Genomic DNA, 14,241 nt, shown 5'->3' on the forward strand with positions numbered 1-14,241 from the left:
TAATTAGTTATATTTCTTAAATAACATTACCCATCTACAAGGTTCTATTGAATCATGATCTGAAATTATGTTCCAGACATTACTATTTTTCAATTACATTCTAGAAAGTTTTATAGTTGATAACAATAATTTTTCCAAGTGGGGAAACTCAGGGGTTTGGAAGAGCTTGTTCATGTTTCTATATCTGGTCAACAACCATCCTAGACAAAAAACAAAACACCTCCTTTATTCTACATTAGAGCTTATTCAACATGACTTCCTCTCACAACTTTCTTTAACTATATCCTCTTTTTTTTTTAAAAACCCTTACTTTCCCTCTTAGAATCATTATTAAGTAGTGGTTCTAAGGCATACGAACGGTAATGGCTAGGCATTTGGGCTTAAGTGACTTGCTGATGGTCACACAGCTAGCAAGTATGTGAGGCCACAAAGGAACCCAAGACTTGTCTCTATCTAGGCCTGGCCACCTACCTGCCCCAATTATCCTCCTAAAATACTTGCAGAACATATCAAAGGATCAGAAAACTAGAGTTGGATTAAATTTCAGAGATCATCTAGTCTAACCTCCTCAGTTATAGAGAAGAAAACGGAAGAAGAAGGAATTTAGGACCCTTGCCCAAAATCACACCATTAATTATGAGTTTCAGAGGCAGAATTCAAATCCATCCCCTCTGACATCAAGAACAATATTCTTTCCCCTAAATCACACTAAAAGCAGCTGTTTTCCAGCACTTGGGATAAAGCAAGAGTCATGGCATTAAACAGTTATCTTGGGATTTACTCAATTAGAATGGATGGGTGCCCAATGGGAGTCAATTTGCTCAAGTAGAATGGATGCGTGCTCACTGGAATTTGATTTGCTCAATCAGAATGGATGAGTGGCCATTGGGAGTTAGTTGTGATGCTCACTAGTCATTGTGACATTTTACAAAGGAACCAGAGATGATCAGTGCTCCTAGAGGGTTCATCATAATTAGATAGCTGAAAGGATTTCCTATCCCTACTGGAAAACAATGGGATGGAATATAAAGAGTCCTCTGTGGAGGTAGAAAAGAAATCAGTGGTCTCTTTCTCCAGCTGGACTCATGAGGTATAGCTCTCTCTTAGGCAGCTGGTGGCTAAACTAAATGATCTCTCAAGGTGGATTGCAGCCTTACAATTTCTTCAAGGTTTTAAAAGGGAAGTGTTTGGGGGACAGGGAGAATGAGCCATTTTATTCACCTGGACAGCTGCATGCTGCCTGGGATTCTTTTTCACAAAGGTGAAAAGAAAGATTCTTCAGAAAAATGAGGAATGAGAGTATTCTCTGTAGATGTTTGGGAACAGCTTGTCAGTCCTTGAATATTAAGAGTAGACAGTTTAAGTCTTCATGGGGCTAAATAGTATGTCATTTCTCCACTCTCAACAGCGTCTGTTCAGTGGCTAAAGCTGAGGGCAGGGTTTCTTTCTATTTCTGACACTGATTACTTTGGGACTGGGAATAAAAGAACCTAACCTCTTGGTGCCTTGGCTGCCACATCTGTTGAGAAGGCAAAAACCTGCTCCTTAGGGGGTTCTGTGTCATATTTTATATTTATAAACTCCTTTCAGATCTTTGGATGAAAGGTCTTACAAAATCCCTAAAACCTTATTAATAAGAGTTGGCTTCCTTCTCTATCATTCGCAGAACTAATGAAGGATCAAGATGGACAGCAGCCCAGGAAGCTACTGGCCAGTAGTCTATTTGGTTTTTCATTTGAGCTCATCTTGGGAGCTGTCTCTCATTTTCCAGACATTAGTCTTCTTCACTACACAACTTGCATTTCATTCAAATGAAAATGTCTCTGAGCGCTTTCATTATTTCAGCAGTGCGACTTCATGCTCCTTCTCACTTGGAGGCTATGCCATTTATATCTGCAAGGTCCATATTTGGGGGTAATGGCTGGGACGGAGAGCCCTGACCCCTGGGAATGCTTTGATGCTTTTTGTGTCCTGAATTCTGTTGAGCAAAGCTTCTAGAAACTCCTTGATCAGTTCTGAATTAGAAACTAATCTTGTTTTCAGACTCATACCCTAAATATAATCTGGTCCTAAAAGCATTAGCTGGATATGGCTGAGATGGGGTAATGTATTTGGATGAGAAAACAAAAGAAAAATAAGAAAGCCACCCTTCCCTTAGAGCTTGATATATAGTTCACACAGTCAATTCTTTTTCTTCTTTTATAATTCATGAAAGCCAACCAAATCACCTCAAAGACTTACTTTGGAAGAATCCTTCTTCTCCGGTATCTAATGCTTATCATCTAAGAAGATTAGTCAGTGTCATGGACCACTTACCTTTGACACTACTCGTAACTTCATTAACTTGCACATTAGTCAATAAATTAATCAATCAATAAATAAGAGTCAACTATGTGCAAACACTGTGCTAAGCATTGGGGATAAAAAGAAAAATTAAAATAATCTCTTCTTTGAAGAAGTTTACATTCTCATGGGTGAAATGACATGAATTTAACATACTATTCAGAGTTGATGGAAATTAGGACAACATTAGCAACTGAGGAAGACCTCCTGGAAGGTGATACAAGCTGGGACAAGAAGTTAACGCTTTCTAGACATAAAGAATTTCACATAAAGGCATGAAGACAAGAAATAGAGTACAAGTGAGTACTAGCTAGTCAAGTGGTATGGCTAGATTATAGTGGGCATAAAAGGAATAATATGTAGAAAGACTGGAAAGACAGGAAGAGGACCAAACTATTATATCATTAACAACGAAATTCATATTTGATCCTGGAGATGACAGGGAGCCAAGAGAATCTATCGAGTAGAAGGGTGACATGGTTGGCCTTATATGAAAAAACAACAACAAAAACACTTTGGCAGCTGTTTGGAAGATGGGGTTGAATGGAGGAGAAATTTGAGGTGGGAAGACTAATTAGAAATCTATTATAGGAGAAACACAGAAGAAAAACAACTGCTTGATGACACGTGTCAATGGGGATATAATTGGAGTTGTAAACCCTAAATGATCACTCTAATGCAAATATCAATAATATAGAAATAGGTCTTGACCAAAGACACATGTAAACCCCAGTGGAATTGTGAGTTGTGGGGAGGAGAGGGAAAGAACATGATTTTTGTAATCCTGCAAAAATGCTCTAAATTAATCAATTAAATACAATTTAAAAAAGAAATAAAAAAAATAGAAATCTATTACAGGGGCAGCCAGGTAGCTTAGTAGATAGAGAACCAGGCATGGAGTTGGTAGAAACTGAGTTCAAATGGGACCTATTCCTAGTTCTACGTTCTGGGCAAGTCCCTTAATTCCAGTTGCCTAGGCTTTACTGATCCGCCTGAGAACTGACACATAGTATTAATTCTAAGACAGAAGGTACGGGTTTAAAAAAAAAAGAAAATTAAAAGAAACCTATTGCAATAAACCACTGAAGATGCATTCAAGGCTCAAATGAGGGAGGTAGTTATATGAATGGAGAGAAAGAAACATATATGAGAAATCTGAAGGTAGAAAGGGCATGCTTTGGTGAATGCTTGAATTTATAAGGTAAGAGTGGGGAGTCTAAGGTTTTGACAACTCAACTGCATAAACATTAGACATAAATTTTGTCTTCCTACTCATTTTTATCCCAGGAGAAGTGTGAAAAGAATGTGAAATTTGGGAAAAAGAATTACAGACAAAATAATAGATGATGTGGGTTTTTTTTTTTTCAAATTTGGTTTGACAAGTACAAACACAGTCCTTGGTGCCAAAAGAAGTAAGCACCTTTCTAATGATGTTTTAAGTTCTAGTAACTCTGAATAGTAGGTTAAATCCTTGTCATTTCACCTTTGAGGAGGCAAATGTGTCTTTAAAATCCTTTATCTGTTTGCCCAACCATTAGCTTCTGTTTTTTGGGATAATGATGCTGATCATGCTATACCTTTCGGAGAGGCTTCAGCTTGGTTTCCATGATGAAGTCATACTTGCAGAGCTCACAGCAGCGTGTGTCTGAACTCTTAATCCACTGATGCAGGCAAGCCTGGTGAACAAACCGTAGGGTTCCTGTGCAGCGACATGGTGTGATAAGGGGGCTCTCATCGTCTCCCTCACAGTGACAGATCCTGGTGAGAAGGAGAGAAGAAATAAGTGAGACATCTCCCAAGGAGCATATAGGAAGAGGAGACAGGGAAGAAGTTGCCTCAATTTCAGGATTAGGCTGCTCCCAATATCTTAGAAGTTCAGTCCCAGAAATTCAATGAACATCGATTAAGTACCTGCTGTGTGTATAGCACTGTGCTAGATTCTGAGACACCAAAGTCACACCCTGAAAGACTTTATGTTGCACTAGAGATTAAAAAATCTTAGATTAATTGATCAGGTACACTTTGAATAATCTAATTTTTTTCAAAGTAAACTTTGAAGGCTCCATGGAACACAGCCCAAGAGCACAGAAAGAATGCTGAAAGCTCAGAGTTGAGACAGGCAAAAGATTATCACCTGGTGGACCTTCTATCCTTGACTGTCTACTAAAGGTATTCTCTAGAGCTGAGAAAATCAAACTCCCTTCTTTGCAGAGGTTGAGAGTGAAGGCGAAGGACCTATGAGTATAAAATCCATTATATTGTAAATTCTTTAGGAGTAGGGTGTGTTTTTTGCCTCTTTGTATCCCCTGCCCTTAGCACAATGCCTGGCACATAATAGGAGCTTAATAAAAGTTTATTCATTTAAAAAATAAATAAATAAGCTTAGATACAGAATTCCAAGCCATTTCATTTCAACTAGATTCTAGAACAGGATCCCCCTGCAGTAGGGTCTATTCAAAATTGATCCATCAAATCCTAGACCTTTCTCAGACTGGGAGGGAAATGCATCCTACAAATTCCATGATTCCCAGTTAAGTTTCCCCTGAAGGGAAACAAGTTTATAAAATATCTGAATTCTGTTACATAGCATTAACATGACTGATTCACTCTTCATTCATTCATTTTGAAAGACAAGGTGATGTATGCCTGTAATTTCTGTGGTTGGGGAGGCTAAGTTCTGAGTTATGGGGTGGTTAAAGCCAATTAGATGTCCAAACTAATTTTGGCTACAGAGATGGAGATGAGATGGAAAAAGAGGGCCAAACTGTCTGATGAAGAGTGAATCAACCAAGATCCAAAATGAAGCAGATCAAAGCATTCATATAGCTATATCTATAAACACACCTACATATTTAGTTACATGTTTATATACAGAAATACAAGCATAAAAAGATGTGCATACATAGGATGTTTATGTACACATACATATATATGCATATGTAATATGGCTATGATTACACATATATACACACTTTTATGTATGCATATATTTGTACATATCAAATTGATCATTTATTATTTATTTTCCCCCTTTCCATTCATTTATTTATCATCCATACTACCTGTTTGATATAGGCAAATATGTTGTAAAAGAGAGCTGCCCCCAGAGTCAGAAAGACCAGGCTCTAACATATTAGATATGTGACCCTGGGCAAGTCATTTATAATTTCTAAATGCCCTAAGCAACTCTCAAAGACTAAATTACAGAGCAGGTGCAGCTCTATACAGGAAGTTTCCTCACCGGGATTCTCTATACCAAAGAATTCAGTACTCCTTTTTTTTTTTCCGAAGTGTTGATTTAAACTGGACTCAAGCATTAAAGTGTGTATTTTTTGACTTACATAAAAAATCCTGTCATTCAAATACCACAAGCCATCTATCTATATAGAGTCCTAGGTGTTGAAAAAATTCAATCGATTGGAGATTATAGTCAGTGACAACTCATGGGCAAGTTTGCATCTGCTTGTGAAATGCTGGCCCTAAGTCCTGTCCTCGATGATGTTTTCATGTGACTACCACTTTGACTAATTTGGATGAGAATTTGAAAATGACAGCCTGTAATTTACTAAATGGTACCCCATCAACCTGGAAGAGGCTGCATATTTGAAAGTGCCTCCTATAGAGTAATTTAAGCCCAGAGACTATCTGGCTGGCTAAATTACAAACATTTTTATACTGAAAAAAAATATTGTGGGTTGTTTTTTTATTTTGCTTACTTTAGTGGATGAACTGGTTGATAAAGACAATTCAAATCAAACTCTTCAAAATTAATAAATACATAGAATCTGTGTATAGCAAACAGAAAACTATATTTGTATCCTGTTGACAAAGCTGGGTCAGTTAGTTTTGGAAATGTTATTTCCCAGATTGCCACATTTTCATGATTATGGTGATTTGGAGTCTTCCCTCCAAGTACCTGCATTCTATCTTTAGGGAGTAATTTAGGTTTTGAAGTTTTTTCCCCTCCCCTCTGGGAGAGGAATTCATTTCTTTGCCCATGTCCTTAGTTCTTACAGTTTGACAGATATTAGATGATTCTAGCATGGTTTTGATAAAATGCTAGACTGTCTATTGTTTTCATTTCTTCCCCCCCCCCACCCCAAAGTCAGATTAATATACATATTTTTTTAAATAAGCTGAGTCATGCTTATGGGTCAATTAGAAGGTAAGAATGCCCTTGTGCTCCATTCTCTTGAAGTCTAAAAATAAAGAGAAGAAGATTGTATCGGTAATCCTCTTCAGGGGAAATGAAATGGAGCTCAAACAGTCATCTGCAACAAAGGACAGGAATTGAAACCAAACTCCCCCAACCTCAAAATAAAGAAGTGTGGCCACACGAAGCTTATCTTTTGCATCTCAGTCCCCAGTAAAATGAAAACATGGCCATCATGATTCTAATCTGCTAGTATGACTTTTAACATTCTGCCTCTCATTCACTTTGGTTTCTGATGAAAAATAGCCCATGAAACAACATCAAGGAGTATGTGTTGCTTCAATTTGTTATACGAATTAACCTGGAAGCCACCAAACTCTTTCCTGACACTTAAAGAAAATATGAGGTCCCTGCTCCCCATATTCATGGCTCCTACATGTCCTGGCCTCTAGACAACACACCAAGCTGTAGTTTACAAGTGAAGGCAATTTAACAATATCTAGAGTAATGGGAAACAATCATTCAAATAAATCACCAAGGTCTCTGCAGAGAATCTGAAATTGAAGGAAGGTTAAAAGAGAAGCAGGCGATGAAAATGAGCTCATATCATGACCAGCTCCTCAATTGCTTCCATCAACAGTCTAATAATAAATACTCTGGCAGCATCTATACTGGTGGAAATCTCTGCAAACTGAAAGACTTCATTATTTTGTGTATTCATTTGAGGGGGAGGTCTAAGAGAAGGGGAAGCAGACAGGAGTTTGAAAAAGGGCCAGAAGAACACTTTATATTCCTTTATCCCTTCAGATACACAAAATACTTCTATGGGATTAGAAATTTAGAACAAAGAAGGACCTTCAGGGATTATCTAATCTAACTTCCTCATTCTCTAGATGAGGAAATAGAGGGAAACCTAGAGAGAAGTGATTTGTTCAAGATCACCCTGAAATCAAGTACCAGAGGTACTGAAGCCAGAATCTTTGCTACTATACTCATCTCTGTTTATTCAGTCATATCTGACTAACTCTTCATGAATCCATTTGGGGTTTTCTTGGCAAAGATACTGGAGTGCTTTGCCATTTCCTTTTCCAACTCATTTTACAGATGAGGAAAATGAGGCCAATAAGGTTAAAGAACTTGCCAGAGGTCATATAGCTAGTCATTGTCTAGGACAGATTTGAACTTAGGAGGATGAGTCTTGCTGACTCCATGCCTAGCACTCTATCCATTGAGCTACCTAGTTGCCCATCTCTCTGCTTGAAGGTGAGAAAACTGAGCCTCAGAGAAGATTAGTAACTTAGCATACTTTATACCCACATGTGTCAGTCAGGATTCAAGCCTAATCCCTGCTGGAATCAAACTCACTGCTTTTCTAATATGCCACACTGCTTTATATGCCAAAAGTTTGGAAGCTGTTGCAAAGAATCCCTAGTGCTAATCTTTATATCACCTTTTTTTTTTTTAAGGAATCAATTCCTAAGTTATCTTTAAACAAAAGATTAGATGATTCAACTTCAGCAAATTCAAATGATTAGAGGATTATAGATTTAAAGACTCTGAAGGCCTTTCAGAGGTTATCTATTCCATCTCTCCTCTTATTTTTATAAAAACTGAGGTATACATATGTGTATGTGTGTGTGTGTGTGTGTGTGAGAAAGAGAGAGAGAGAGAGAGAGAGAGAGAGAGAGAGAGAGAGAGAGAGAGAGAGAGAGAGAGAGAGAGAGAGAAAGAAGTGACTTCTCTCCAAGGTCATCAAGGTAACTGTTGAATGGGAGATTCCAGCCCTCTACCCTTGGTCCTACAACTCCAGAGAAGGCCTTTTCCCCCTCATACATAACATGACAAAATTGCCAAGATTGTTGATTTGGCCTCACTCTCTCAGATACTTCTTTACAAGTTTAAAAACCATACATTTCAGGGAAGTTATGTCAAATAATAGCAGCAGTAGCATTTTCCTTTTACAATGAAAGTCATTTGCCACTGGGAAAATCAAAAGACTGTTCATTTTTGTTCCCACTGCACACAATCCATTTTTACAGGTTCTTACATATTAAGCCCTTGTGAAGCCATCCAACTCAATTAGGGCCCCAAGAGTCCTTTTCAAACTTTGCTGGAATTGTTCTCAATGATCTTAAGAGCTGAAATATCAGCCTCAAATATTGACTGGAACTAAAACGAAAGCAGTAGCATTATTAAGGAAGAAGAAAACTACCCAACTGAACTGTTTCAAAGTATTCTGGCTGACTAATAAATTAAAATGTTGTAATGTAATAAGAACACAAACATCTCCCCACAACCTCAAGCAGAGGAGCTATTGGAAGAAATTATACAATAAGGGAAATTGTTAAATTTGGATACACTTCTGAGAAGACCTACGCATTTCTAGCAGCAGACAAATGGTGATTGTGTAAGAAACTGTGTCAATGATGAACCATACAAAGGCATGGGTTCCCACTAAATGGATTGAGTCTATACATTTCCTTGATTTGATGATACCCAGAAGATCTTCATCAATAATGACTGTGTTTTCACTTGTGATTCCCTGAAAGAGCTGTGTGACCCCAGTGCAACTTGGTATTGGTCTAATTCATGATTCACAACCAAGACTCAAAGGCTGTGGCTGGCTAAGGTATAAGTTAAAGCTTATACACTGAAAATCAAATTAGAGTTAGGAGCAGTAAGGTTAAGAGGGTTTTTCAGTAGAGAGACAGCCTTGTTTAAGAAAGATTTGGTAGAGAAAGGGTCAGAAGTTCTATTCCTGATTGCAATTAAAGTTTCCAAAGGCATTTAATTTCTTTTTTGAGTTTCAGATTCACTCTTAATGCTCATATGGGCATTGGACCCTTAATGCACATATGACCACAGCCAAGTTATTTCATGTTTCAGGCTGGCCCTCAGTTTCCTCATGGGTAAAATGAGGGGTGTTGGCCTCAGTGATCTGTGGTCTTCTCTCTATATATCTATGACCCTTCCAGGTCAAACCACCTATGATTCTTTATGTGACAAGTAAAATAAAAGTTTAAAAAAAGGAAAACAAAAACCCTTCCCTTCTGTCTTAGAATCAATACTGTATATTGGCTCCAAGGCAGAAGAGTAGTAAAGGCTAGACAGTTGGATGTGACTTGTCCAGGGTCACACAGCTAAGAAGTGTCTGAGGCCAAATTTGAACCTAGGACTTCCTGTCCCTAGACCTGGCTCTCAATTCACTGAGTCACTATGGAAAGGAAAACTGAATCAAGCTTTGAATTTTCTGCTACTGAGGTGGAGCAAACAGCAGTTGAAATGTTAGAGTGAAGATTGATTTGTGATTTGAGTGATGACAGTTGGTGGGGGGGAGGGACTACTTAGAAAGTTACAGTTGCTCTTGATGTCTCTCTTTTTTCCTGGCCCTCAGACTCTCCCTGTCTCTGGATAGAAGTACCTCTATTCCTGGATTTTTCCCAACTGTGCGCTCTACCTGGATTCCTGTGATCCTGTCATTGAACAGAAGGATTTAAGGGGAGCAGTTTGAACTAAAGGCTGATCTTTAGGGCACTAGCCTGAAGAGATGGGTCCAACTAGCTCTGAAGGTCAGAATCTTTTCTTCCTCTTGCTATCTACTGCTAAGACTTTGAACTTAAGAAAACTAGCATAGATTAGAATAGACAGGAATAAAAGAAACCTTCTACCAGCCTGTGAGGCCTGGTCTCAGCTCAAAAGCTGAGAGAGATTCAAACCTTTCTTGACCAGTTGCATGTTACTCCCTCCCCTGTATCTTATGTCCCATCACAACATGTCTTTACTGTTTTTCTGTACATACCATTCCACTTCCTATATGACTTTGTATGGGCTGCCCCCAAGGTCTAGAATGCTCTCCCTTACCATATCTGCCCCTGAGAATCCTCACTTTCCTCCTCTCAGGTATCATTTTTTAGAGGAGGTGTCTCTTGATCCATTGGGCTCTTAGTATCCTTCTCTTAAAGATATTATTATATAGTGACAATGATATAATAAAACTCTAACACATTTTATGAATGTGAGGATTGCAAGCTGTATATGGAGACACCCCCCAAGCTTCTTCAAACAGATCTTTGAACAACTATGGACAAATTGGAAACAGTAGGGTCCTGCTCCTCCCAAAAATCCCCTCTGAGTGAAAGCATTGAACATAGCTTGTCAGAGACAGAAATCTAGGTCAAAAAAAAGAGACCTTTGACACATCCTATCCTCCTGGACGCCCAGGAACTGAAACTAAGGAAAGTAAAAGGGGTGTGGGGGAACTACTATAAGTGTATGAATCTTCCTTCCTGCCTCCACCCCCAAATTGTATTCCAGGGAAGGGTGGTACTGACTCAATTGTATCTGATCACATATGATTTTTTTACAAGGTTCATTTCTAATGAAAGAGAATAAACTGTATATGCAAAAAAGAAATTTAAAGTAATCCTTATCATAGTACCAATATAAAAAATGAGAAAGAAACTAATGGGATGTTTACTTCTTAGGAAATGGCTAGAAAATTTATGGTATATGATTATAATGGAATATTCTTAAATAGTAAGAAATTCCAAAATGTTCCATTTCAGTGGAAATTGGGAAGATCTCCATGAAATGAGACTTGTAAAATTTAAATTAATATCCAATACCTCAGCATATTTTATAAAGTTTATTAATAATCACTTGAAGTAGAAGAAACAAAAGGAACAAAAGTAAAACTGGAGTAAGAAACACATGAGTAAAATTCTCCTGCCTCTTACCTCACCCCAGTTTCCAAGAGAAGAGAGCAAGGGGTGGAGCTGCACAAAATTTATATCCTCCCTACAGTAGCAAGTAACTTGAGAAGGAACATGGGAAGCTGGGAAAGAGTTTTGAGGAGCAAAATTCTAATTATACATACTGAATGGAGTGGTGGATTGTAGGAGAAGAATATTTACAATGGCAACTTCACTATTAAGATAAACAAACAAATGTGAAAGGTATTTGGAGGACTTTCTAATCAATGCAATGATAAACCATAAATCTTGGAGTGAAGATAAAAGCACCCTCCATCCTGCCAGAGTTAAAATCCAAATGGAAATATTTGGGGACAGGGCCAACTTGGGAATTTGTTTTGCTTGACTATGCATATTTGTTATGAAGTTTTTATCTTTGCTGTTATTAATATTGTTCAAAAGGAAAGAGAAAAGTGTTTGTTAAATTGGAACAAGTCTCATCTCATAATAGTAAGATTTTTGTGTATTAAAATAATACTCTTGCCAAAGATTCTAGTCCTAGTAATTTGCAATATAGAAGCATCAAAGCACCCCTTTATAGAATTCTCTAGAAATGTTAGGAAATAACATTTCCAAATTAAACTTTATTATATTTGAGCATATATAAGAAAATCATATTCTATATGGGGTCAGCAGGTATCCACGTATATCCATAGTTTTAGCTATCCATAGCATGTCTTGGAGCTGCCACAGATATGGGGGCCTTATTGTGTTACCTCATTTGATTCTAGCAACAACTCTTTAAAATTATTATCCCCACTTTACAATTGAGGAAACTAAGTCATGAAGTGACTTGCCCATGGTCAGTGACGTAGCTAGTAAGTGATTGAAACTGAATTGGAATTTAAGTCTTCCTGACTCCAGGACTAATGCTCTATCCACTGCACCTAAATGAAGAGTTTAGTATTGTTATGACTATATAATTTTCTTTGATAGTAGGATCTTTACTGCTTAACTTCTCAATTATATATTTCTAAATGAATTACAGATATTTTGGAAACTCATCCTTTAAAAACCCTATTGACCACAATTTTTGTTTTATTGTTTTGCTCCTATTTAGTAACATTTTAAGGTCTACAAGGTACTAATATTGTGGGGATACCTGGATGCTTAAGAAAGTCTCCTAGGGGCAGCTGGGTAGCTCAGTGGATTGAGAGCCAGGCCTAGAGTTGGGAGGTCCTAGGTTCAAATCTGGCCTCAGACACTTCCCAGCAATATGACCCTGGGCAAGTCACTTGACCCCCATTGCCTAGCCCTTACCACTCTTCTGCCTTGGAGCCAATACACAGTATTGACTCCAAGACAGAAGGTAAGGGTTTAAAAAAAAAAAAGAAAATCTCCATCCTTAAAGAAGTTAACAATTTAATAGAATACCTACTCATCTCATTACTATAATAGGTAGTATAAAATATAAGAGAGAGAAAGAGAATTTTCTTCAGAAGTTTACAAGAAAGAAAGGACACTTTCAGCTTGGGTGAATGGGATTGGGATCATGGAGTCAGCAATTTAATTTTGAGTGATTTCTACATGAAGAGATGGGAACAAGAGCAAAAGATATGTAGGAGTTCCATTGGTCAAAAACAAGTATTTGTGCTGTGAAAGGGAAGTGAGGGATGTTACTCTGGAAAGGTACCCTGGAGTCAGGTTGGGGTGGACCTTATACAGCAGGTTAGAAAATTTGAATTTTGTAACTGTTAGTTTTTAACAGTCTTTGAACAGAAGAGTGATTGCCACAATCAAAGATTGATTAATCTCTTGTCAGTGTGAATGAAAAATGGGAGCGTAAAACCATTATTAGGGAAACCCACTTGAAGACTACTGCATTAGCTCAGGAAAAGGTAATGATGTTCTGAACTAAGAAGTAGCATTGGGAATGGAAAGGAAAGACCAAGTAGAGAGATATGATAAAGGAAGAATTCATAAGGCTGATGCCTGAGAATCTCACAGTTGGTCTTTGGGTATCACCCCATACCTATCAGATGGGCTAATATGGCAGTAAAGGAAAATGATAATCATTGGAGGAGATGTGGCAAAATGGCAACTTAGCCAAGGCAGCTAATTTTATTTTGGGCAGCCCTAGTTAAAGCTTCTCTCATCCCATTATAATGAACCCAAATCTAGTACTCTTTGCATTTCCATAGAAAGGTTCATGTTCTGATTTCTGGGACCATGTAAACAATATCTAATGTTTTTTCTACATAGCTCAGTGGATTGAGAACCAGGTACAGAAATGGGAGATCCTGGGTTCAGATCTGTCCTCAGATACTTCCTAGCTGTGTGACCCTGAGCAAGTCACTTAATCCCCATTGACTAGTCCTTACCATTATTCTGTATTAGAGCCAATACATAGTATTTATTCTAAGACCAAAAGTAAGGCTTAAAAAAAAAAAGAAAGAAAACTATCATGGACTTCTGCAGCCTTCTCTTCACCACCCTAAATGTTTCCAGTTTCTTTCACCAAGTCTCTTATATTATGTTTTTTTTTTTTTAATTAATTTGTTTGTTACAAGAAAATATCCAGGTAACTCGCTCTCCATTAGAGAAGGCATCATTTGACAAAAAGCTGTATGTATATATAAAACTATGTCTTACTTATATCTATTCATCAGTTCTTTTTCTGGAGGCAGACATATACAAGTCATTCTTCAAACAATATTTCTATTGCTGTATATACTATTCTCTTGGTTCTGCTCGTTTCACTCTTCATAATTTCATGTTAGGTCTTTCCATGCTTTTCCAAAATTAACTTGCTTGTCCTCTCTTACACACATCATATAATACAATTTACTTAGCCATTCCCCAACTGATATGTCTAGCATTCAATTTCCAGGTCTTTGCTACTGTAAAATTTAAATTAATATCCAATAACTCCAAGTATTATATTTTATGAAGCTTATTAATAATCACTAGAAGTAAAAGGAAAAAAAAGAACAAAAGTAAAGCCTGAGTAAGAAACGCATGACTAAAATTTCTCCTGCCTCTTACTTCACCCCA

General features: G+C 37.6%; 1 protein-coding gene and 1 long non-coding RNA gene across 9 annotated transcripts in view; one reads left to right on the forward strand and one right to left on the reverse strand.

Moving 5' to 3' along the window:
- The window catches only part of MARCHF1 (membrane associated ring-CH-type finger 1), a 1,076,407-nt gene that overhangs the window by 77,535 nt on the left and 984,631 nt on the right, over positions 1–14,241 (reverse strand). For all 8 annotated transcript variants that reach the window (XM_056802855.1, XM_056802853.1, XM_056802852.1 and 5 more), the window contains one exon: positions 3,921–4,101. In XM_056802855.1, coding sequence (XP_056658833.1) covers positions 3,921–4,101 — 181 coding nt within the window. The remainder of the gene's footprint in view (positions 1–3,920; positions 4,102–14,241) is intronic.
- Positions 1–14,241, forward strand: part of LOC130455083 (uncharacterized) — a 40,209-nt gene that overhangs the window by 7,473 nt on the left and 18,495 nt on the right. The window contains exon 2 of the long non-coding RNA XR_008912955.1: positions 9,891–10,065. This is a non-coding gene — a long non-coding RNA (uncharacterized LOC130455083). The remainder of the gene's footprint in view (positions 1–9,890; positions 10,066–14,241) is intronic.

Source organism: Monodelphis domestica, chromosome 6 (genome assembly GCF_027887165.1).
Source record: "Monodelphis domestica isolate mMonDom1 chromosome 6, mMonDom1.pri, whole genome shotgun sequence".
NCBI classification, from domain to species: Eukaryota; Metazoa; Chordata; class Mammalia; order Didelphimorphia; family Didelphidae; genus Monodelphis; species Monodelphis domestica.